The 25,764-nt window shown below is 35.1% G+C and overlaps 1 protein-coding gene across 1 annotated transcript; it reads left to right on the forward strand.

Annotated features, from left to right (window-relative positions):
* The first annotated feature begins 1,406 nt into the window (after positions 1–1,406).
* On the forward strand, positions 1,407–25,270 carry DNAJC12 (DnaJ heat shock protein family (Hsp40) member C12). The gene is made up of 5 exons (XM_010985796.3): positions 1,407–1,637; positions 10,558–10,636; positions 17,127–17,266; positions 19,794–19,998; positions 24,724–25,270. Exons 1-5 carry the CDS (start codon positions 1,560–1,562, stop codon positions 24,807–24,809), a joined length of 588 nt encoding a protein of 195 aa, XP_010984098.1. The 5' UTR covers positions 1,407–1,559; the 3' UTR covers positions 24,810–25,270.
* Positions 25,271–25,764: the final 494 nt, after the last annotated feature.

Below are 25,764 nucleotides of genomic sequence, written 5' to 3' on the forward strand. Positions count from 1 at the left end.
TTATGACACTAAGGAGAGAGGAGCCATTCAGAGCCAAGGTGTCAGAAATGTAGGCCACAGTTAGGTAAATAATATGTTAGATAATACAATATGATGCAGATGTAGTCTATTTCTAGAATTGCCTAATTTTAGGTTATTGAGGAAAGGTGTGAAAACCTTTAGTTGGTTTTATTCTGTCACATACATTATGCTTACATGTAATAATAATTTTGCTAAAACTGAAGTAACAAGATGTAGGGGGAGCAAAAGAAATTATCATAGCGTTCTTTAAAAAAAAAGCAAAACTACAGATACTGTGCTAGTATGTATCCAATAGGCTTTCAATAAATCCCTAATAACACAGTACATGTTAACTTTGTTTTCTAAAAAAACGTTCCAGCATGAGTGAAAGATCCTAAGAACAAGAGTATTCAGTGCAGTATTGTTTGTAGGAGCCGAAAATTGGAAGTGTCTGACATTTGTTTTAAAATTCTATACCAAACTTTTAGCAAGAAATAATATGTAATGAAGGATTAGTAAAAATGGTGCTTTACTGTTTTATTTCTTTTTGGAAATAAACCTTAAAAAAGATGTATGTGGGTGAATTCAATGGAAAAGTTTTTTTTTTCAAGGTGACACTTTATGAAGGCATTTAAAGGGTTAAGGCAGTTAAATGTATCCTGGACCACTCACTTTCTTTAAATCCTACATTTCTTAGAGCCACAATGAACTAAAGCACACACTTGCTGGACATACCCTAGGCCTGTCACACTCCTGAGTGTGGAGAGAGCCCAGGAGAAACTGCACAGCCATCTGACCCCTGTCTTCATACAGTTCTCATTCTCATTAGCCAGTTTTATTTCTTTCATGGCACAAATCACTATTTTAAATGATACTGTTTGTTTGCATGTATCTTGTCTGATTCCTTCTTTCAGAAGGTAAACTCCCTAAGAACTAAGACTTGTTTACCACACCTTTTCTGATGATTGTGCTGGGCATGAACTAGGTCCTCAATAAATAGTTGTTACATGCATGAATTATCAGATAAATAAAAATTTACTCAGTCTCAGGTATGCAAGACTGCAGATTTCCTTCTACGCTTAAATAAACTATTTTTAAAAATTATGAAATATCCCAAACACTCAGAAAAGTGCCCACTACTCATATTTATCAAATCCTAAGATTTTACTACTTCAAATTGCTTCGAGTTTTCTTCTATCCCTTAAAAAAAAAGGGAAGAAGATAAAAAATATATAGGAGATGAAGAGATGGCCAATTTGAGGTGTGTGAAAACGGACAGTTTTTGTTAATTCATGAAAAGAAAGGTTCATCTTCATCCCTTAAACTCAAACTACAGATCCCAGGCGGCACGGCAGCGCAGTCCCAGGCACGTCACGTGGCCTGTTCTTTTCTCTTGTGTAAACAGCCAATGAAAGGTAGAGTTTACAAAGGTCTAGGATGACATCTGGTGTGTTGACTGTGGCCAGCCTTAAATCTAGTTATTGCCGTTTGAAAGGAGCTGCTGTAAGCCAGGTCTCAAAAAAGCTCCAGAAGGAAGAAAAGCTGCTTTAGTGATCTAAATGGACGCGATACTGAACTACAGGTCGGAGGATACTGACGATTACTATACGTTGCTGGGATGTGATGAACTGTCTTCGGTAAGACATTGGAGAATGCTGTTCTTTTTCACGACAGCATTTCAAGTTTTTATTTACGATTTTAATTTTGAACGTTTAGTTAACGTTGCCTGAAAACCTAATCTTGTGTTATTTTAAAGCACTTTTGGCTCTGAAGAAGTGAAGGACTTAAAGGTGTGTTGCGAGTTTACTTGAATAGTGTCCTCTTACCATTTTACGGACACTTCTGATTGAATATGCGTACTCTGGCACACGGCCATTGACTCTATTTCAAATATACCAGAAATACATATTGAAATTTTATTGTAATTGCTGTTGACAGTGTTTCACAGTTAACATAAGCTATATCTTTTTTATGGTAATTTACACTATAATTGAGATGAGATGTAGTTTTCTAGTAATTAGTGATTTTAAAATATTTTATTAAAATATGTAGTTTTATGTAAGCAGTTAAATTATATAAGCCAAAAAAATCCTTTTATGTTAACATTTCAAATTGTGTGAGGGAAATTAAGTCTTTAAAGCGTGGCTTTGAAAAAAAATGTGTGAAAACTGTAGTTGTTCACTTGATCTGTAATGGAACATTATTTTTAAAGGTTCCCCACAGACAAATATAAATGTTGTAAAAGTTTTTTAAATTATGGAAATCTCATTTATAATTCTGCCTCCCAAGAGTAACACTATTAATGTTTGGTACATTAATTTCCAGTCTTTTTTTTTAACATTTTTATTGATTTATAATCATTTTACAATGTTGTGTCAAATTCCAGTGTTCAGCACAATTTTTCAGTCATTCATGGACATATACACACTCATTGTCACATTTTTTTCTCTGTGGCCAGTCTTTTCTATATATATATATTTGAAGATATGTTTGAGAGGCTATTAAATATATTTGTTAATGCCTGCTTTTTACTCACTAACATTCTAACAAGGATATCTCCATGCTGTTAAACACTTTTCACACATATTTTAGTGATTACATAATATTTTGTTTTACTATTGTACCACAAGTGATTACTCTCTTTTGTTAAACATTTCAGTTATTTACAGTTTTTTAATATTTTAAATACTGTTGAGATGAATATGAAATATATTTCAATTATATTAAGTATATTCATATTTTATATAATAATTATTAAAATATTACTAAAATATAGCTATTATCATAAAATGTCTTAAAGCAAAATATTTTTCTATTTATCTTTGTTTCGTAAGGCTAGAGTTTAGTAATAAAATGTACTTAGTTTTGTTTGGAGACTAGAATGCGATATTGGACACAAAGGATTAAAATCTCTATCATCGTCATGCTGAGGAGGTTATTTTAGGCACTGTGTAGTTACAACACACACAAAAAACAGGTTATAATGCTCTCTTAGTTACATATTTCTCCTTTAGGATAATATGTTACTCTTGTTTACTTTGGGGGTGATTTGCTTACAGTATTTGAGAAAGCTTATTACCATTTTTACCATATGTGTTATGCATACTTTGGATTATACTCTTGCCAAATAATTTTTGAAGGAACTATTTAAATCAAAGGAACATAATTTAATTTGAGGAGTTTCACAATTTGGATGTTTTGTTTGTTTTTTTGGGTGGATAATTAAGTTTATTTATTTACTTTGATGGTAGTACTGGGGATTGAACCCAGGATCTCGTGCATGCTAAGCATGCACTCTACCCCTGAGCTATATACCCTTCCCCCTCACAATTTGGATTTTTTAAAAATATTGTCATTCTCAGTTATAAAGTAAAAGTTGTAATATCCCCTTAATTAATCTCTTCACCTTTTTAGTCCTTGGTAGTTATGTTATAATCTTTTCAGTCAGAAAGAAAGAAGACTAGTTTTGAACAGATTTAAAAAAGGTCCCATTGTTTATTTGTAGTATTTATAACAGTTTCATTATGTGATTACCAGTTATAGTGGTACTTCTCTGTGTATACTGTGGCATTCTCCTATATTAAAAGGAGAATAAAAATATTTTCTTGACATTCCTTCTTCTGAATGTATTTTACTAATTCTGCCAGTGGCATGGCATGTGTAGATAACAGTCATTTATTTAATTTAAAATGAAATGACCTCACAATTTTGTTAATTCTATATGTATCTATATCTATATCGATCTATATCTTTCCCCTCTTCTTATGTGTATCCTTCTCATTTAAAAATATTTTAATGTCATTTTTTTTGTATTGTGATATTTCCTTTACTTGATTGGTATTGCATGAATTTCCTTTACTTCAAATATTACTTGATTTGATGCTCTAAAAAAATCAACCAGAACTAAAAGCAATTTAGTAGTAACAATTTCAAAGCAACTTGATATTTTGATTCTACTTAAAACAGTTGAGTTGAGACACACACATAATTCTTTTGCTTTAGTATACAGTTCTTACACTTTAAAGCTTGTGTTGGAAATTAATTAAATGACATTTAATAGCCATGGGAGGATTTCCATGTTGTTAAGTGGAAAACAAATACTCCCCCATTCAAAACATTTACCAAAATTTGAGCCCAAATCAGTCAGCTTTATCTCCCTATATTAGATTTTACACAGAAGACACATGCTGTAAAATCTACAAAAGTCCTTATTGATGGACTAGTGGTGTAAGTCATCCTCCCTGGTGTAGATCTTATTTGATTCTTTAATATTTGGTCAACATTTCAGTAGTAATAAGAAGACTTCCTCATTTCAAGATTTTATGAACTTGAAACTGAGCATAAACTCAATAAATGGAAACATGTTTTTTTTCCTAGTCCTTTTTCTCACTGACTTCAGACTACCTGGGTTTAAATCTCAACCATTTACTGGCTGTGTGACCTTAAGAAAATTATTTAACTTTTCTATGGCTTGGTCTCCTAATCTTCAAATGGGGATAATAATAGTATGACCTCCTAGAGTTGTTGGGATTAAATGAGACATGATATATAATGTGCTTAGAACAGTGCCTGGCATATAGTAAGTTGTTATAGTTGTGGGTGTTGTTTTGTCCTCATAGTAATACTGTACACTTGGAACTTCATAAATTCATTCTATTCTATAATGCATGTTACTTTTAAAATATTTTATTTTGAAATGATTTTTAATAGAATGTTTTTAGAGCAGTTTTAGGTCCATAGCAAAGTGGACAGCAAGGTACAACAATTTCCCATATGCCCCCAGCCCCTTCCATTGATGTATGGCCTCTGTCATTCAACATCCCTAACAGAGTTACAACAGATGAACCTACATCGACACATCATAATCACCCAAAGTCCATAGTTTACATTATGGTTCACACTTGGGTTTGTACTTCTGTGGGTCTGGACAAATGATTCATGACATTTATCCACCACCAGAGTATCATAGAGAGTAGTTTCACTGCTCTAAAAGTCCTCTGTGCTCCACCTGTTGGAATAATTTGGGGGGGGGGTAACTAGGTTTATTTATCTTTAGAGAAGTTACTGGGGATTGAACCCAGGACCTTGTGCATGCTAAGCATGCACTCTACCACTTGAGCTATACCCTCCCCTGGAATAATTTTTGACTTATAGAAAAGTTGCAACAATAATACAGAGAGCTCCTGTATACACTTCACCCAGCTTCCCTTAATGTTAATATCATATTTAATGACAGTACAATGATCAAAATCAGAAAATTAACATTGGTACAATAGTTTAACTCAACCAGTGGTCACCAAGCATTTTTTGTAAGTGACCAGATAGACAAGGTCAGCACTAGGGTGAGGCCAGCAGAGCACCTATGACACAAAATTTAAGGAGGCATTACCTCTCAGGCTTGCCCGAGTGCAGAAACCTGAGAGAGAGAGAGAGAGAAAGAGAACTTCCTTAAACCCAGGTGTCCTGCTTGTCTTATCCTGGTGTTGGCCCTGAGATAGCAAATACTTTAGACTTTGCCATATTTATGGTCTCTGTCACAGCCACTCAATTCAGCCTTGTGAGAAAGTAGCTATAGATAATATGTAAATGAATGTCTATGGTTGTCTTTCAATAACACTTTATTTTAAAAACAGGTGCTCTGTGGGCCAGAGTTAGTCGACCCCTGATCTAAAGAATAGATTTCATTCCAATTTAATCAATCTTTCTATGAATGCCTTTTTCTCTCCCAATATCTGAGCTAGGATCGTTTATCATGCTTAGTTGCTCTGTTCCCTCAGTTTCCTCCAAAATGACAAATTTTCATACCTTCCTTATCTTTCAAAACCTGGACACTTTGAAGAGTGATGGTGAGTTATTTTGTAGAAAGTCCTTCAATTTTGATTTGTTTGATGTTTTCCCATGTTTAGATTGAGGTTATGTGTTTTTGTAAAGAACATTCCAAAAGTGATGTTGTGCCTTTCTCATTGTATCATTTCAGGGGCATGTGAGGGAGATATGTCTTTTTTTTTTTTTTTTTTTTTTTGAGAGGGAGGTAATTAGGTTTATTTATCTATTTACCTATTATTATATATTTAATGGAGGTACTGGGAATTGAACCTAGGACCTTGTGCATGCTAAGCACGTGCTCTACTACTGAGCTATACCCTCCTTCTCTGGGTAGATAAGTCTTACTAACCTTGATCATTTGGTTAAGATGTGTCTGTCAGGTTTCTTCTGCCAGGTTTTTACACTATAGGGTCACTACTTTCCCTTTTGTAATTAACAAATACATTGGTGATGATTCTTTGAGACGACAGTATTTCTCCTCCAAATTTCACCCTCTGATTTTAGTATCCTTTGGTAGATTTTGCCTGTAACAGTTACTGTTATGGTGTTTGCCTAATGGCAGCTTTCTCTTTTCCTCATCCTTTTACATTTATTACTTAGAATTCTTCTGTAAAGAAAAGCTGTCCCTTCTCCCACATTTACTTATTTATTCAACTATTTTTGTCACTATGGATTAACAGAGAGCTGTAGTATTTTATGGAGTGTAACCCAATTCTACCATTATATGTTTTGTGGCTCAAGTTCCTTCTATAGCTCATGTTAATTAACCATCATTTGATTAGAATGATGTAGGATGATCTCTCATGAAATTTATTTCAGGAATATTATTACTATCTGGAGTTTTGTGGGAAAAATCCATTTTCAAACTAAGTGGATTGAAATGATGGATGTTAATCAACCCACTTACTAAAATGAGTGTTCTCTTTTCTGCAACATATTCTGCAGCATATGCATTTCCCTCACTAGAGTCAGTTCATTCCTTTAATGAATAAATCTCAATTTTCAGAAAGCTCCTATGACACTACAATCATGTTACTGACTTAGCCAAATTCCTAGAATTGAAATTGTTGGAACAACGAGTATGAAAAAGTAAAGGACATATTAGTGTGTGTGTGTATGTATGTGTATGTATGTATATATATATATATAGGTACATATATATATACCAATTGCTTTCCAGAAAATATGCACCTGTTTACATCCTCACCAGGGAAGTGTAAAAGTGTTCATTTTTTTGCACCCTCAATGACACTAGTCATTATCATTCCTTGGATGCTTTGATTTACTTGGTTATGAGTAAAGTTGGACATTTTTTGTATGTTTATTGGCCAGTAAGACAGGCAGTTTTCCAGATCATTGGACATTGGGTCAGGAAGGCATGATTCAGCGGACCTTGACATGGAGGGCCTCACTTGTCCATGGGCTGCACTTGGCACTGGGCACATAGGGTGGAATTGCCAGGAGATAAACAGAATTTGCCGAAGACAAACTAAACCACTTTACCAGTTAGTTTACCTAGAGCCAGCCTTACATAGGATATTTGTGATTAACTTTGTGAAGGTAAAACTATGAAAGGTAATGAGAGATATGGCCTAGTCTTAATTTTTAAAGATGGGATAGGAATTAAAAAATAAAACAACAACAATAGACCCCCCAAATTTTCTCCCTTTGATAGATAGGTAGGTATAATTTTATCCATTTGTGTTATTAACTGCCCCCGCCCCCCCGAGGTGTGTGTGTGTGTGTATATATGTTAAAAATGTGTCTTGAAAGATGCAACCTGTTATCTTGAAGGGGTAAAGTTTTTTTAAAAATTCTGTATTGATAGAAATTTTTTCAAGTTTGTGAGTATTCATAAATTACTTGTTAACTAAAAAGTGCTTACTACTAGATTCTTTAAATATTTAATATTTAAATTTAAAAACAAGTCTCAATCTCAATTTTCTTTGTTATATTAGCAGGTTATGGTGACCGATGGTTAAAGGGAGCACCCAGGAAGAGGAAACATAATTAATTACAGTTCTTAGCAGGAAATCTATCTCTTCCTATTATTTCAAGGGTTTCCTCACTTAACACGCTTAACATGGAAAAGAACAGAGATATCAGTCTGGGCTGTAAACATACTCATATTTAATACAGCCTGTCTTTGTTAAAAGTGAAGAAATTTTTTATGAGAATTGATTAAGGATGACGTAGAGCTGATAAAAATATGTTTCTCACATGAATCTTATGATAATATTGAGCTGAACAGCTTGAGAATTCACTTCTCAAACAAAAGGTAATTTGTCACCTCACACCAGCCAGAATGGACATCATTATAAAGTCCACAAATGATAAAAGCTGGAGAGGGTGTGGAGAAAAGGGAACCCTCCTACATGGCTGGTGGGAATGTAGTTTGGTGCAGCCATTATGGAAAACAGTATGGAGATTCCTTAAAAAACTAAAAGTAGACTTACCATATGATCCAGCGATCCCACTTCTAGGCATATATCTGCAGGGAGCTCTAATTCGAAAAGATACATGCACCCCAATGTTCATAGCAACACTATTTACAATAGCCAAGACATGGAAACAACCTAAATGACCATTGACAGATACCTGGATATAGAAGTTGTGGTATATTTATGCAATGGAATACTATTCAGCTATAAAAAAGAATAAAATAATATCATTTGCAGCAACATGGATGGACCTGAAAATCATCATTCTAAGTGAAGTATGCCAGAAAGAGAGAAAAATACCATATCACTCATATATGAAATCTTAAAAACAAACAAACAAACAAACAAAAAGACACAAAAATGAACTTATCTACAAAGCAGAAACAGACTCACAGACATAGTAAACAAACTTATGGTTACTGGGGAGAATGGGTGTGGGAAGGGATAAGTTGGGAGTCTGAAACTTGTAAACACTAACTACTAGATATAAAATAGAATAATACTATATATAAAATAAAGTAACAGATTTTTTTTCTGTATAGCACAGGGAACTATATTCAATATCTTGTAGTAACCTATAATGAAAAAGAATATGAAATAGAATATATATATATGTATATGTGTGACTTAAACATTATGTTGTACACCAGAAATTGACACATTGTAAACTGACTGTATTTCAATTAAAAAAAAAATAAAAAAGAAGAAAAGAGGTAATTTGCTTTCCTAGTAAATACAGAACTTGTTAATAGGTCCCTAACCCTGAAGAATTTGGCCGTGTAAAACAGTTTGTTAAAATTATTGGATTTGAATTCCAACTGCTTAGTTAACCAAAAACTCAGCTTTTCAAGTAACTAGCTAAATGACTTCAGACAAGTTTCTGAACCACCGAGTTTTTTTTGCTTCTTTTTTTTTTTAATTGTACTATAGTCAGTTTATAACGTTGTATCACTTTCTGGTATGCAGCATAATGTTTCAGTCACACATATATATACCTATATTCCTTTTCATATTCTCTTTTATTATAAGTTACTACAGGATATTGAATATAGTTTGAACCACTGACATTTAATAATAGCTACTGAGCCTAAGTGTGATCAGGCTTTGTGCTAAGTGCTCAGCTTATGTTATTCATGTAATGTAAAGATGAGGGAACTGAGGCACATAGAAATTACATAACTTGCCTAAAGTCTCTGGGCAGAACTGGGATTTGAAATGAAGCAATCACATTCCAAGAACCACATAACCACTGTTGTATCCTGCTGCTGACACTGCAATTATAATGAATAAAGCAAATCTTGATAATTCATGATAAGGATTATGATGGGTGAGAGAAATCAAATAAAATCATAGGTGGCCATCAGACCTCATTTTAGTTTGGGCTGAAGTCTCTGTTTTCCGAATTAAAATCTCTAACCACATTGTTTATTGGTAGCAAAATTATCAAGTTTGTCCTTTTCTTTAAATTGTGAAAAAAAATTTCCTTCTAATCTCATTGAGATATAATTGACATAATAGCACTGTGTTAGTTTAAAATGTACAGCATAATGATTTGACTTCTGTACATCATGAAACGATTACCACAACAAATTTACTGAATGTCCATCATCCATACAGATACAAAATTAAAGAAATAGATTTTTTTTTTACCTTGTGATGAGAACTCTTAGGATTCACTCTCTTAACAATCTTCATGTATAACAAATAGCAGTGTTAACTGTATTTATCATGTTTTATGTTAACATTTCTAATACTTATTTATTTTATAACTGGAAGTTTGCATCTTTTGACTACCTTTATCTGATCTCCCCACCCTAAATTGTGAAATTCTTAATAAAAAAGAAAAGGACCAAAAGGCAGAAAGAAAGAACTTTATAATGGGTAATTTATAAACCAAACAGTCATCTTGAATAATGAATGGTGGCTAAGCATTTTTTGAAAACCTCAGATGTGTGAACACATCTTTCATATATTCTTAGGATAAACTTATCTGACCATTTTTGACATTTAAATATATTGAACTCATAGGTGTCTTGGGCCATCATCTAAACACAGTAACAAGTTAAATTGTCATCACAGACCACTGTTGGAATAGGATCTTGCATTGGATGCTTTCTGAATTTTGTTATGGAGGCAGTAATTTCTTAGATGAAAAAGTCAAACTACAAATACAAGGATCAAAATGAAAAGTTGGGTGATCACAGCTATTTTTGGAAGGACTGATGCCGAACTTCTTCCTTTATGCCAGTCAAGTTGGATTCCTTACTTCGAACATTGTTTCTCACTTTAGGTTGAACAAATCCTGACAGAATTTAAGGTCAGAGCCCTGGAATGTCATCCTGACAAACATCCTGAAAACTCCAAAGCTGGTAAGTGTTAGATAATAACTGTTTCTCATGAAAATGTACAGCATACAGATCTAAAAAGCCATTGAATGGTAACGTCATTTTCTTTTCTCTGTTATGCTCAAACTCTTTCATTCAATACCAAAGAATATTTTTGCTTTACTGGATGGTAGGAGAGGAGGGAACTGGGTAGGATCTTATCTCTAATAGTAGTCATTTAACATCCATTTATCTTTCTGCTATCATGATTTAAAAGTCATCCAGTTTATGCCTTATTTCACCAGTCCTTGAGTGTTAACATGACTTAAATATGTTTATAACTAGGTGATTGTCTTGATGAGGAACCTAGCTGTGTTTTCTTCATTTTGAGGTCCTGAATAGGTCCATATAGAATATATAATAATATTTTCATACTTTTTTTTCCTTATCATAATTGAAATTCTATTATCATAAATTTATACATAAATGCTTTTGTGTATCTCAGCTTGAAAAAATACAAGCAAACCAATACTTCCCTTTCACCCAGTTTTCAATTTATCCCAGTCTGACTTGCTCTTCACCTTTCTAGGAAATGGCTCTTGTCACCAAAAGACTTCCTGGCTGCCAAATCCAGTGGTCACCTTGTAGTCCTTATCTTCCCTGAACTTGTTCAGAAGTTGGCACTGGTGACCACACTCACCGCCTTGAAGCACTCCTTTCTCTCAGCTACCAGGATATGCACTCATGCTTTTCCTCCTACTTCTTGGGCTGCTCCTTTTGTCTCCCTTGTGACTGCTTCCATTCTGTCCTCAGTTTCTCTTCTAACCTCTCTTTGGGGCTTACTCCCCATTCTCCCTGGAGTTTTATCCATGTCTGTGGCTTCAGTCATCAGTTATTTGTTGATGGCTCCCAAGTCTGTCCTTAACCCAGTTCTCACTTCTCACTTTCAGACTGTAGTTTTGACTGCATTTTTGAAATCTCCTTCTGGAGACATTTTGAAGTCACTCTGTCAAGAACTGGACTCATTATTCATTCTTCTCTCACCTCTCTAAAATCTTGCTCATTTTTCAATGTTTTCCCATCTCAGCAAATGGCATCACCATCCATTCAGTTGGTCAGGTGAAAATCTGTCTCCTTTCCCTGCCTCACGTCTACATCTGGTGGATTACCAGGTGCTGGTGGTTTACTTTCCACATCTCTCTCCTGTTGGTCCTCTTCCCTCCACCCTCATAGCCACTACAGTAGGTAAGCCATTGTCATTTCAGCACCCCTTTAATTGCTTCACACTGCAAATAGTGGTCTTTATTTCTAACTACAGAAAAAAATTGAAAGATTTAATATGTACAAAAAGGTATAAAGAATACTATAACAAAAGCCTATCTATCTACTACCCAGATTAAAACTTTACCAATGCAGTTGAAGTTTCTTGTGTATTCTGACCCTGACTTTGTCCTCAGGGTAGGCAATACTATCTTAAATTTGATGACTGTGTTTACTATATGTATGTTCTATAGGTATGTGTATAGTATATGTATACACATGATTTTTCTATAAGAAAATATGGTGACTGAGACCTGTCTATTACTCTACATTGTACAAAAGGTACACTCCAAACCCCTCTTCATTAAAATTTTTTTTCCTCATCTTAAAACTCTTAATTAATTTTCTCTAGAAGCCATTGATCCCTTTGATTTGTAGTAACAGGTCACTTTCCAATATATGAAGTCAGGTTTTGTTAGACATTTAACTATTATTATTGCTCATTTGATTTTTCCCCTTTTTATTAAAGCATAACTTGTTTAAGGCAATGTGAACAAAGTGTAAGTGTAAACTTGATATATTTGTGTCTACATGTAACCAGTTTAACCACTGCCCAGATGAAGTAGAACATTTCCAGCACCCCAGGAAAAGTCCCTTGTCATGTCCTGTTCAATGTCAGCACCCTCTCCCATTTTTGAACTGCTATCATCATTGATTCGTTTTGCCTGGTTTTGAGCTTCATATAAATGGAATCATACAGTCTATACTGTTTTGTGTGTGGCTCCTTTTGCTTTACCTTACATCTGTGATATTTACCCATATTGTGCGTGTAGCAACAGTTCATTCTTTGTCATTGCCGGGCCTCTAGGCACAATCCCCTTCATGTTGTGCTCTCCCTATTTATCTCTCCATCCTCATTTTCTCTCCACCACCATGCCTACCACCCCATGTTCTAGCCTCTCAGAACTGCCTTGATTCCCTAATGTGCCCTGCTTTCAACTCTCCAGACTTTTATGCCTGTTGCTTCCTCAGCCTGAACACCCCCAAGGCCTGCACACCTCCCTGCTTTGCTTTGATTACCTGGGTCATGCTCCCAACTCAGGTCTCGGCTTAGCCATCACTTCCTCCGGGAAGTCACATGTGCCTCAGCTCCCCACAGCACCTACACGTATGTCAGGCAGCCAGCTGTGTATCATGTGGTCTCCTTGTTACCTGTTTGCCTACTAGTCATACTGGAAGCTCAGTGAGACTGGGCTCCTGCTTATCTTATTCACAGTGCTATGCCCCACACCTAGAATAGCACCAGCCTCGGAGGACAGCTACTTTGTGCAAATAATTTCTTGAATAAGTGCAAAAATGAATTGATAAACATTTCTATAGGAGACATATTAATTACCTCTCTAAACTGGAGTTAATATTAAAATAGATGTCCTAACATAAAAGTGTAAAAATTTGATAAGCTTTCAAAAAAAACCCACCACCACAGGTTGTTCCTTAACTGGGTTCTTTTCCAGTGAAGCATGGCTCTGAGTTGTTTCTCTGTCCCTGACAGTTTCTGTTCAGGACACATGATGAGTCACTGTGTAATCATTGCCATTCTAGTTGCCGTAGTGATGAGAGTTTTCATGTAAGGGCTACCTCAAGGCTTCTTGTTCAGAGAAACCACTGGACTGTGTACATATTGTTTAAAATGAAAAGGTACACAGACATCAGTATCTTCCCTTGTCAGGCTTGCAGCTGGTAGATGATTCAACCTTTGGTTTAATTAATTCAATTCAAATCTGGTTAAGCATCCATTTACTCAGTTTGGATTAACATGACTTTCTGAAGATGTAAGTGTTTTTCAACATACTTGGAGAAGGCTTAAGGTTACTGATAAAAATATTTAAAAATGTGAAACAGTCACCCTGATACTGAATTTTAGCTTGACCAAAATACAGTGGACAGATTTTGAAACATATTTCATTAGGGTGAAAGTCTAGCCTATAGAGCAATTGCAGGTAGAAGAAACTGAACTGGTATATATACCTTTTTGGTTTGCTAAATGTAGTCCCAACCATTGTCATTGCAATGACTGATATATTAGCACAATGGAGAAGTAGATATGAACACAGGCTTGTCTGTCTGGATTGCTCCTAGCTCCCACTAATGAGCTAGTTCATCTTGGGCAACTTCTTTGAGCCTTTGCATTCTCATAGGTAAATGGATAGACTAATAGTATATTATTACTTCATGTGTCTGCTGTGAGGACTAAATGAGAGATTTTGCATGCAGGAAGAACTAAATGAATGGTGGCAATTATGATTCAGTGGATTTTCTTTTCTTGTTTTTAAGCCGTATTCCAAGATAAAAATTTAACAAAATGGGATAGTTTTCTTTTTTGTAACTAAACATTAGATCTTTCTTATTCTCATTAAAACAAAATCTAAAGCTTTATGATATCCATTCTCTGCAGTTGTGGGTGATGTAGGCAGGACAGGTTGTGCTATAGAAATTGTGTCACTGAGAACAAAATCTTCTGGCTGGTGCTCATGCCTGTCCCATGTGTGAAACAGTTAACTGTTTCAGGCGAACCATTTATTAACTTCTCTTTGACCACCCCCTTTTGAAAGGGATTTCAGACTGCATTAAGGACTTGTGAAATGGTATTTTTGTTACTGTTTTGCAGGCGTCAGAGACATTTGAATATTTGAAGAAGGGAAACTCTTTGTCTCTTACTAACAGAAATCTTTTAATGTCTCAATATTTTTCTACTTTAAAAACTCTTTATTGCTTTTTTTCCCTTAGAATAAAAATAACATACAGTACTAAATAATGTTGAAAATGAAAGTCTGGTCTTATCTCTCTTTGCCAGAGAACCACTATTAACAGTGTGTGTATTTTCCTTCAGATTTTTTTCAAAGTACGTTCTAACATCATATTATTATTATTATTTCTCAAGAAATTGTAAGGGGCCTACATTTAAAATGTGGCTGTAATAATAATACAAATTATATTGTGAAATATGAACTTAATTTCTGTAGTTTCAAATTAGACCTAGAAGTCAAATCAGAATGTCTCTTAAAGTTTCCATCGTCAGTTGCTCGTATAAGCTTATAAAATGAGCTCTCTCTTCCCAGAACTGGTAAATGTTTATCTGGTATGATTCATTTGATTAGCTCATATATTGAAGGACAAATATAAAGCCAAACTCATTTTTATTAAATGTGGTAAAGAGTATGGAACAAGGAAAAGGCTACGTAGCAGGAAAGGGAAGGTCTCTTGCTTTCTGCTTATCAACTGCTGTTGAGGGATTGACATCAGAGTAATTCTTTCATTCTGAAAACTCTGGAAAATGAGGCCAACAATAATGTGCAAAGAGAAGGTGACTCAGAGATAAAAAATGTAAATCTGCTCTAGTAGTAACTGACATGTGCATCCATGGTAATCATTTAATGAGCTTTTTATTCCTGTTGGAAAAAGTGACGTCTCATTTGTACAGCGGGACATTTACATTGTTGTCAGCAACGGAAGGATTGCTCACTGGAGCTAGCAGCTATAGCAAGATGTTTTTTATGTGTTTGTTTTCCTGTAGCTTTCAGTGGCCCCATCTTTAGGGTCTTCCCTTTAATCCACTAATTGCTACTACCTCCAACAGTGATAGTCAATGTTTAATGGCCAGTTGAGTACCTGTGCTGCCCACCTTCGGACAGGGTTGCTGGAGGTTCCTTGCGGTGGCAGGCAGTATCTCTGGCTGCTGGAGGAACACTCTAAGTGGTGGTGTTTGGAGGAGGAGTGCTCAGGATCAGGAGCTCTTTACCAACTGGGGTACAGAAGTGTTTCAGTAGTTTCACAGCTGGTAAGGAGGTGCCCTCAGTATTGACTGTACATTTGCCCTAACATCTTCCGTTTCAGAGGATCTTGACTGCTTCTCATGAGGTAATTTTAAGCACTATCAGGATAATTTAAATTACTTTTCTCAGTGATACTATTAAAAGGTAACTAATTCACAAAGTGTTTTAAGGGTATGTGTCAATTCTTTGGTGCTTAGAGCTCCGGGAATAGCATTATATGAATATCTTTATATTCACTGAAAAGAGGAAGCAAGCATTCACTCATTCATTCATTGAACAAATGCTTTTGAGCACCTGCTACACTGCTCCAGTGGAAGGGATGTCGCAGAGAACAAAACAGATTAAGTGTCTGCCCTCATGGAGTTTGTATTCTCATAGAGGAGATAGATCATAATCAAATAACTATATATAATGTCCGGGGGTAAGTACTATGAAGAAAAGTAAAGTAGGGCAGGCAAGGGAGATAAAGGAATGGGGCTGAGGTGGCAGGCAGTTATTTTATGTTGCATGATCAGTGAAAACTCCATCCACAAGACAACATCTGAGCTGGTATCTGAAGGAAGTAAGCCATATGAGTCCTTGGGGTAAAAAAGTGTTCTTGGTAGAAAAGACAGCAAGTGACAAGTCCTGTGGCTGGAGTGTGCTGGGTGTACTCAAGAAACATCAGGGAAGCTACTGTGGCTGTAGCGAGAGAGATGGGAAAAGTAAAGAAATGAGGTCACAGAAGGAAGGGATGGGTCAAGGACAGGCAGAGCATGCCTGGCCTACTAGCCATGGTAAGAATTTTCGGTTTAATTCTAAGAGAAATAAAAAGTCATTGGATGTAATTTTGAGCAGAGGAGTGGTATTATATGACTTATTTTTTTAAAAAATCAGTCTGACTGCTGCGTACAAAATAGACTGAGACAAAGGCAGGGAGGACAGTTGAGAAGCTAGTGTAATAATCCAGCCAAGAGAGGACGGCGGCTTGGACCAGAGTTTTGGCAGTGGACGTGGGGACAAGAGGTCAGATCTTGGGCATATTTTAAAGGTAGAGCCAAGATGGTTTGCTAATGAATTAGAAGTGAGATGTGAGAGAAGAGCCAAGGATGACTCAGTGTATAGAAGACGAATGAAGCCCTGACCAAGCAGAACCAGTCTTGCCTCTGTATTTCTCTTTATCACCTGTGTCATCAGCACCTGGACTAGCACCTGGCACATCACTGGAGCTTAGTAAAGGGAGTGGCTAAACTGGAAGCCAGGTACTTTACATACATAATCTCACTTGTCCTTAGGATACACTTTACAAAATGAGGAAACTAAAGCTTGATGACATGAACTGACCCAAGGTTACATAGCTGGTAAATAGCAGAGACATATTTCAGTGAGAAAAGTTTGATTGTACTGGAGTATAAAATAACTCCTGCAAGAGATTAGTGCTCATTTCTTAATTTGTCTTCTAGTGGAGACTTTTCAGAAACTGCAGAAGGCAAAGGAGATTTTGACTAATGAAGCGAGTCGAGCCCGCTATGACCACTGGCGAAGGAGCCAGGTGTCGATGCCTTTCCAGCAGTGGGAAGCTTTGAGTGACTCGGTGAAAACGGTAGGTTTCTCTCTGGGATGAAGTGAATTTATGAAGCTCAGGCTGCCCGTGAATTAGACTCATGCAGTAGCCTAAAGAGGCAATAGACAAGGGGAGAAAGAAGGCCAGGAAGCTAATAGAATCTGGATATAACACAGTGTCTGCAAAATCCTGTGAAGGGAAATTCAGTGGATCGAGGCCGGAAGAGCCTCTGACTACGTTTGTCAGTCTCTTTGTCTGTAAGACCCAGTATATGTATGTGCTCCCCATTATCATTTACTGTTTTAAACATTCTGATAACTGTGCTTCTTAAGTTGCTCATATAATACTGCTGAATTTTGAACCATTGCAAATTCACATTCTCCATCTTTTTAGTTCATATGAGCCTGTTCTCTCTTCAAGGGTTATAATTTAAATAAAAAGCAGGGCCTGATTAATCAAAGAAAGCTGTAAATTATTTGTAAATTATTCCTGTTATAAATTCTGGTGAAAGAATTGTTAGATAGATGCGGAGATTTTTTTGAACTGTTGTGTTATTTTCCTTCATGCCATTAAAAAAACTAAATATAAAAATAATCTCTATATAAGTGCTATGTTATATAATTATTTTGTTCTTACATGGACCTTTGTAGATTGCAGAGAAAATATAATTTTAAAGGTTTACACATTCTTAGGCATGATATTTTATGTGGCTTTTTTTTTTTTGTACACAGGGACAGTTTTCTATAACATGAGACTTAGAATACAGAAGTTACCTTATAAGGAAGTCTTCAGGGACACTTGTTAGAATTAGTCTAAAAGTGATTCACATCTCTTAAATTGCAGCCCTCCAGGGTTACATTTAGATTCCTTCTTAATAGTTTTTATGTTAAGAAGACTTGAGCAAAATGGTTTTTTTTCACTGATAAAAAGCCTGTAACAGTGATGGGGAGGGTCTTTGAAGTAATGCGGAAGAACAATGCAAAACTCTCAAAGTATAGTTAAACCCACTCTATTTAACAGGTAAACTGTTTCCTTCATCTCTTTTTGGAATGTAGTGCATAGTCATATGATTTGTTTAAGGTGGGTTAATTATTTATGAAGGACTAATCACAGGGTTTTGATTATATACACAAAATATCTAGAGAGAATCTTTAAAAAAGTAGTGACAGCCTCCTTCACTCAAAAATAAGAATTTTTTCTTTTACATTGTGTACATCCAAAATTCCTTAAAATATTTTTAACACAGCAAACTCTCAAACTCTCTTTCTTACTCTGTATTCATCTATTTTTCCTTTCATTTATCCATCTGTCCATACAATTTTAAACATTTTAATAGGAAATACATATATAGGACACAATGTGAAAAAGGTACAAACTGGTATTTGGGGAAAAGTAACTGTCTCTTTGTTCCATTTTTGTTGTTGTTGTCTTATTAAATCTTTTTTTTTTCTTAATGAAGTATAGTCAGTTTACAATGTTGTGTCAACTTCTGGTGTACAGCATAATGTTTCAGTCATACATACATACATACATACATACATTAGTTTTCAAATTGTTTTTCATCATAGTTACTACAAAATATTGAATATAGTTCCCTGTGTTATACAGAAGAGACTTGTTTATCTGTTTTATATATAGTAGTTAGTATATGCAAATCTAGAACTCCCAATTTATCCCTTCCCACCCTTTTCCCCCCTAGTAACCATAAGTTTGTTTTCTATGTCTGTAAGTCTGTTTCTGTTCTGTAAATAAGTTCATTTGTGTCTTTTTTAAAGATTTCACATATGAGTGATATCATACGGTATTTTTCTTTTTCTTTCTGGCCTACTTCACTTAGAATGACATTCTCCAGGTCCATCCATGTTGCAGCAAATGGCATTATTTTATTCTTTTTTATGGCTGAATAGTATTCCATTGTGTAAATACACCACAACTTCTTTATCCAGTCATTGTTGATGGACATTTAGGTGGTTTCCATGTCTTATGGACAAGACTTTTTATCTCTGGCTCCTTTTATTTACCATAATGTTTTCAAGGTTTATCCATATTGTAGCACTTCATTCTTTTTTATGGCCAAATAATAATGTTTCATTGTATGGATATACCACAGTTTTATTTATCCATTCATGAACTGATGGACATTGGATTGTCTCCATCTTTTGCCTCTTGTGGCTAGTGCTGCTATGGACATTTGTGTGTAAATTTTTCTTTGAACACCTGTTTTCAGTTTTTTTTTTAATATACTTAGGAACTGAATTCTGGGTCATATGGTAATTTTATGTTTAATTTTCTGAGAAAACATCTAATTCTTTGAATCTCTCTGATGCTGGTCCCTTTGCTCTGTACCATGATACGAATTTCTCCTTACATCATTAGTCTTTCAAATCAGTGAGGATTAATTGATTAATATCTGAATTAATTGATTAATATCTGGCTAATTGTCAAGTATAACATTTTGTTAATCAGCATGATAATAGGAGGTCAGGTGTTACCATATATTGAACTTTAAATATAGAAACTATATAATATTGATTTTATATTATATGTCTGCTTTTAATTAATGTAGTCAATGCACTGGGCTGTCAGAGGTAAAAAAGATCTGATGCTGGAAGAATCTGATGAGACTCATACCAACAAAACTGAAAATGAGGAATGGAATAAGCAAAAAGAAATAAAGAAAGAGGAGCTGGGTTCAACCACAGAGGAAATGGAGCAAAAAGAATCCCAGTCCCTGGAGAAGTCATTCTCCCCACAAAGTCCAGATTCTCCAAGTAAGTCATGTCATGGAGCTTTGCAGAATGGAGAAGGTCTGAAATTAAAAGGCTCAGTTTATCTTGTATTTATTCTCAACCTTTCCAACTGCATAGTAGTGCCAAATATAAGGGTTGATTTAGCACCATAAAAGATAGTTACATAGAACTGATGCAGAAGCTAGATGATATTATTCTTTAATACATTCTTTGTAAGGGAAAACTTGAGACATTTCTGGGGTGGGATTGTCTTCTGCTTTACTAAAATAACACTAGCTAACATGTGTTGGGTGTTTAATATATGCAGGAATGTTCTTTACAAATATTACTCTACATCTAGTATCTCATTTAATATTAATTTTACTTATATTAATTTATTTAATTCTCACTATAAGTCTGTGAGGTTGGTACCAATATCATTCTCATTGTACAGATGAGAAAACTTAAGTCTAGGGAAGTTGAATAATTTTCTCAAGGTTATCCAGCTTGTATGTGATGGGGAAGGGGTCTGAACTAAGGCAGTTTGGCTGCAGAGTCTGTGTTCTAAGGCATTGCACTATCCTGAGAAGATTCCTTATCTGTAAGTAGCTCTGCAGACATTCTGATGTGTGTATAGATCCACTGAAGCAAGATATTACAGAGGTCAGACTCTTGGCTCCCAAGCTATACTACCTGGGTTCACATCCTAGCTCTACCATCTGTTATCTGTATTACTTGGTAAAAGTTACTTCTCTACAGCTTAGTTTCCTCATCTACAAAATAAAGATCAGAATGTTATCTTCTCATAGTGTTATAATGAGGATTAAATGAGGAGATCCATGCAAAATGCTTAGCCCGGTGATTTGCCTACGCAGGCCCCGGGTAACTGTTAGGTATTGTTATCATTTCTTTGTGTATCTGACCAGCTCACTGTGTTTCTCTTGCACAGGTGTGTTATGTACATACACTGTAACTATCCTCCAAATTCTTGATTCTCAGGGTTGTGATATAACATCCCTTTAGAATGTATCCTTTAAGCAGAAGCTTCCTGAAAGTCCTGAAACACGAATTATAAAAACAAGATAATAAGACAGTTTGTGGTGAACTACAGTCTTTCTAGAAACAATTAATTCAAAACTCTTTGAAGATAACTTTTACACGCTTACTATTTGTTGGGAATAAAGATCCTTAGAACCTGATTCAGGTGTCCCTGCTGGCTGCCTGAGAGATCCCTGGGTAGAGTCTGCAGTTGATTGCATCAGACCCATTCTGGAAATGGTTATGTAACAAACTGATCAAAGCAGAAGCCCTAGTGTTGGAAAAAGTGTTTTGGCAAACATACACCTACAAACACCCACGCACATGCAAATGTGTCTCCATTCAGCCTTGGAATATTCAGATACCTGCTTCCTGAACCCCTAGGGCCTCCCTGTGACTTTCTGTTTCAGATTCAGTCCTGGTCTGAGTTCACCAGAATCGAGAGGTTTGATGACTTCAGAGACTCACACTGAGGCCCCACTTAAATCTCTCTCATAAGATTCTATAAAACTTTCCCTTTCTTTTAAAAAATAGTTATTTAGATATTAAAAAACCCACCAAGTAATATAAGCTTGTCATTAAAGATTCAAAGAATCATATATAGACAATAACTTAGTTCTACCTCGATGTCCCATCCTTTTCTGCTTCTACTTCCTGAAATAACCAGTACAGAAGCCCATGTGTGTCTCCTTCCACAGTTTTCTATGCTAAAAAAGGAAGGCCCATTTATTAGGGCTTTACAAGTAAAGAATGGAGTTACACTTTACACATTCCTCTCTGTTTTAGAGTATCTAGGAGTGCAGACTCGGAACCAGAGCCTAGCTTTTCCCACAGATAAGTTGTGTGACCTTGGGCAAGCAGGTTAACCTCTCTGTGTCTGCATTTTCTTATTTCTATGTAATGGTTAAAATATTAGTGTCTACCTTGTAAGGTCTTTTTGAGAAGTAATTAACATACATAAAATATTTAGGCCATGGGGAGAGTATAGCTCAGTGGTAGAGTGCATACTTAGCATGCACGAGGTCCTGGGTTCAATCCCCAGCACCTCCATTAAAATAAATAAATAAATAAATAAATAAGCCCCCCTAATTACCTCCCAAATAAAGATAAATAAAAATTTTTAAAAATATTTAGACCAGGTACATGGCCAGTGCTTTTTTTAGTGTTAGCTTTTATTACTATGGGACTTCTCCTTAGACTCATATTTAGAATGAACTCATTGGTTTTAACAGCTGATAAGTATTCCATAGTGAAGATATATTTACTGAGAATAAATTGTGATGCCAGTTTTGAAGTGTATTCTCTTCCTGTCATTGAGGAATGAAGTGGAGGGGGTAAGAGGAGAGAGGATCATTGTTCTGAGAAGCTGCTGTTGGAGAATAAGAATTACAGAATTTTGCTGAAGTCTGCATTTACCAGTATTTTCTTAATATTGTTTAAGAGGTTATTGACTGTTCTGAACAGTGCCTTAAATTTGGGGTTTCATATGCCAAGGTGCAGTTGCGTGATTATTTTATTTTACTGCAGCATAAATTTTTATAACGTCAGCATTTAAGACATATTATTCATGTCAGCTTGACCAAGTCCCAAGTGGCTTCTCACATAACTTTTCAGCTTTTTTTCTTAATTTCCTCAAGCAGTGCATGATATTTACTTTGGAGTTTGCCTTTTGATGCCTCTTTTGTGATAAGCATCCATCAAATAGCCCTCATTATTTTCTGACTTTATGGAGCACGGCATCTGAAAACCCGTGTGTGAGACAATCTTACTTTTACTTTCTTTTTGTTTAAATATGCAATAAATATGCCTCCCCCAAAAATACCGTTCTAGAATCAAAGAGTTTTGTATAACATCCTGGAGTAAAAAGAAAAAAAATCAAACATAGCAGATGCTGTCGGTGTGCCTCTATATCCTCTGGGCATCTACGTTCCCAGGCATTGCCAACCCTATGGCTCCCACCAGAGGGCTTTCTCTGTCAGTGGAGCTGGCTTGGCAGCAAATGAGCAGGCAGGTGCCAGGGAGTAAACACTCTGTGGGTGTAGCCATCAGGCAATAATGAATGGGAATGGGAGGCTAAACCGCCCAGCTCCTTTACCTCTCAAGTGGAATAACTGAGGGGTTTTTATATTGTCTCTCAGGTTCCCCAGGGGGATCACACCCCAGTCATCAAGGGTAGTAACTTCCTGCTAATGTACCTTTTATAGACTTGGTTCCCTTCCCCACATCCCTACCAAGGTCTCCTGGGATCACCTCCCAAATTAGTCACTTGCATAAAATTCTTGTCTGCGGTCTATTTCTAGGGGAACCCAAACTAGAAAATGTCTTTTTCAAACTACAAAAATAATATGAATTTAGTGTAGAAGTGTGAAAAAATATGGTAAAGAAAAAAAAAAGAGAAAATACAATAACCTGTAATCTTACCACTCAGAGAAATATTTATTATTGATATTTTGGTATATTTTTAGATATGTTAGTATACCTAAACTAAAAGGATATTACTGTACATGTTTTGTGTGCTTGTTTCAATTACAGGTTGCAGATACAACTTCCTTTTTGCTTTTTCCCCTAATGCAAATTCTTTAGATTTCTTTTCTCTGATAATTCTAAAGAAAGTGCAGATCCAGTTTTTCTGAGATAAATACTGTCAACTATTCTGTGTACCTTTTTGCTGACTAGATATCCAGATAATATTTTAAAATATCAATGAAAGCATATTTTATATATAATCTGTAATCTGCTTTTCATTAGCAATATTATAAACATAAAAATGGTACAAGGTATACTTGTTCATTGCAGAAAAATAAGAAAAGGTATAAAAGTGAAAATCACATCTCTAACATCTATAACTACTATTAACATTTAGGGGTAATTCCTTGAAGATTTCAAAAAAAATTTTATTTTACATAAATACCCATGTAAATAATGAATTTAGGAATGAGATCATATTGTCTAAACTGTTTTCTAACTACCTGTCACTTAGCAATATGTTATGAGCATTTTTCTATGATGATAAATATTAAAAATCGTTAATGACTATTAAAACCTTTTAACCAGTTTTCTCTTGCTGAAGATTTAGGTTGTTCCTTGATTTTTAAACATTTATAAATGGTATCATAATAAATATCCCTACAGTTAAACCCTTGAGCACATACATGATTATTTCATTAGGATAAATTTCTAGAAGTAGAATCATTGGGTTTAAGGTTTATACATTTTAATGAGTTTGATAAATATTGCCAGACTGCCTGCTAGAAAAGTTTTGCCAATTTACACTTCCTCCAGTAGAGAAGGAAAATGACCTTTTCTCTAATTTTCAACTAAGTTGTTTATTAGAATAAAAAAAACCTTACTACTGTGGATTAAATTATTTGTATTTCTAGGGATCCTTTACCATTGACCTTTTACTTTTGGCAGATGTTTCAAAGTAGTTTCCAATTTCTTTGCTGGTAAATTGTCAAAATCCCCACCACTGGGGCATCTATAAATAACCTTTTATTATTAAGCATTTAGACATGTGAGGTCCTCTCATCCATATAAACTAATTCCTGTTCATAAGGATTCAAAAATCTGCTTAGGTTCGTCCATATCTGTAAGATATTAATAACTCACACCAAAGACTTACCCTCATATTTTACTTATTGTAGATCTTATCAACAAGCTGTTTTACTATTACAAGCTTGACTTTTCCTACCTGATTTTAAAATCTTCTTTCTTCTAACAATTTTTCAGATATGAACTGTTGGCACCTTCGTTTCCGCTGGTCTGGGGATGCTCCTTCAGAACTACTGAGGAAATTCAGAAACTATGAAATATGAAATGTCCCTGCTCCGTAGAGGAGAGGGAGAGAGAGAGAGAAAGAGAGAGAGCAAGATCATTCCCTGTGCAGCCAACATGCAATCTTTGTTTAAATCTTTAAAATGTCATGTTTATGAATCGCTGAGTACCAATTCATTCCTCTATCCTTGAACCCAGTCTCTCAATGTGTTTTTTAAATGAGAAAATTTTCAGAAGATTAGTTTCTTTGAATATTTGAATAAATTAAGGATTTTAGATCTAGAATAGATTGTATTATGTGCATTTTCCTGTTAATGTTATTTATAGAAATCCATTTTAAAAATCGATCTCTGTATTTAAATATTTCCTTGAGATATCAGGATCTCTATTCATACTGGATGTACAAAACTGTTTTCTGACTCTGGACTTTAAATGAAATGTGAAATTACTTGTCTAAACACCATTGAATGAAATAAATGATTTTCCCAAAGTTCATAATGAATTTATAATTCAATTGTATTTTGAAAATAATTTGAATAAGTTATTTCACTTCAATTTTAATAATTGTAAATCTAAAGCTTATTATTTATCTGAGGAAATGTTTTTATAATATTTATATAGCAGGTGATAACTTTATAAACTATGTTCTAAGTATGAAAATGGGCCTTTTAGGTAACATATCCTTTTTGGGTTGGAATTGTTGATGGTCATGTGTAGTCTATGGTTATTTCTTAGTTTGCAAAAAAGTAAATGAAAAATTAAGAAGAAAAATGGTTTTAGAGCAGAGATTCCTTAATGAACAACAGAGTTTTCACTGGTCTACAGTAAAATGAGAAAAATAAAAATACAGGAAGTTTTTTTAAAATCAAAATTATTCAGAAATTATGTCCTCACTACCATTGTGGTTTAAAATGTGCTTCCTTTCATGAAATAGTATCACAGTAGATTGTATTAGTTTGTTGGGCTCCCATAACAAAATACCACAGACTGACTGGT

This window comes from Camelus dromedarius, chromosome 8 (genome assembly GCF_036321535.1).
Source record: "Camelus dromedarius isolate mCamDro1 chromosome 8, mCamDro1.pat, whole genome shotgun sequence".
Lineage (NCBI taxonomy): Eukaryota > Metazoa > Chordata > Mammalia > Artiodactyla > Camelidae > Camelus > Camelus dromedarius.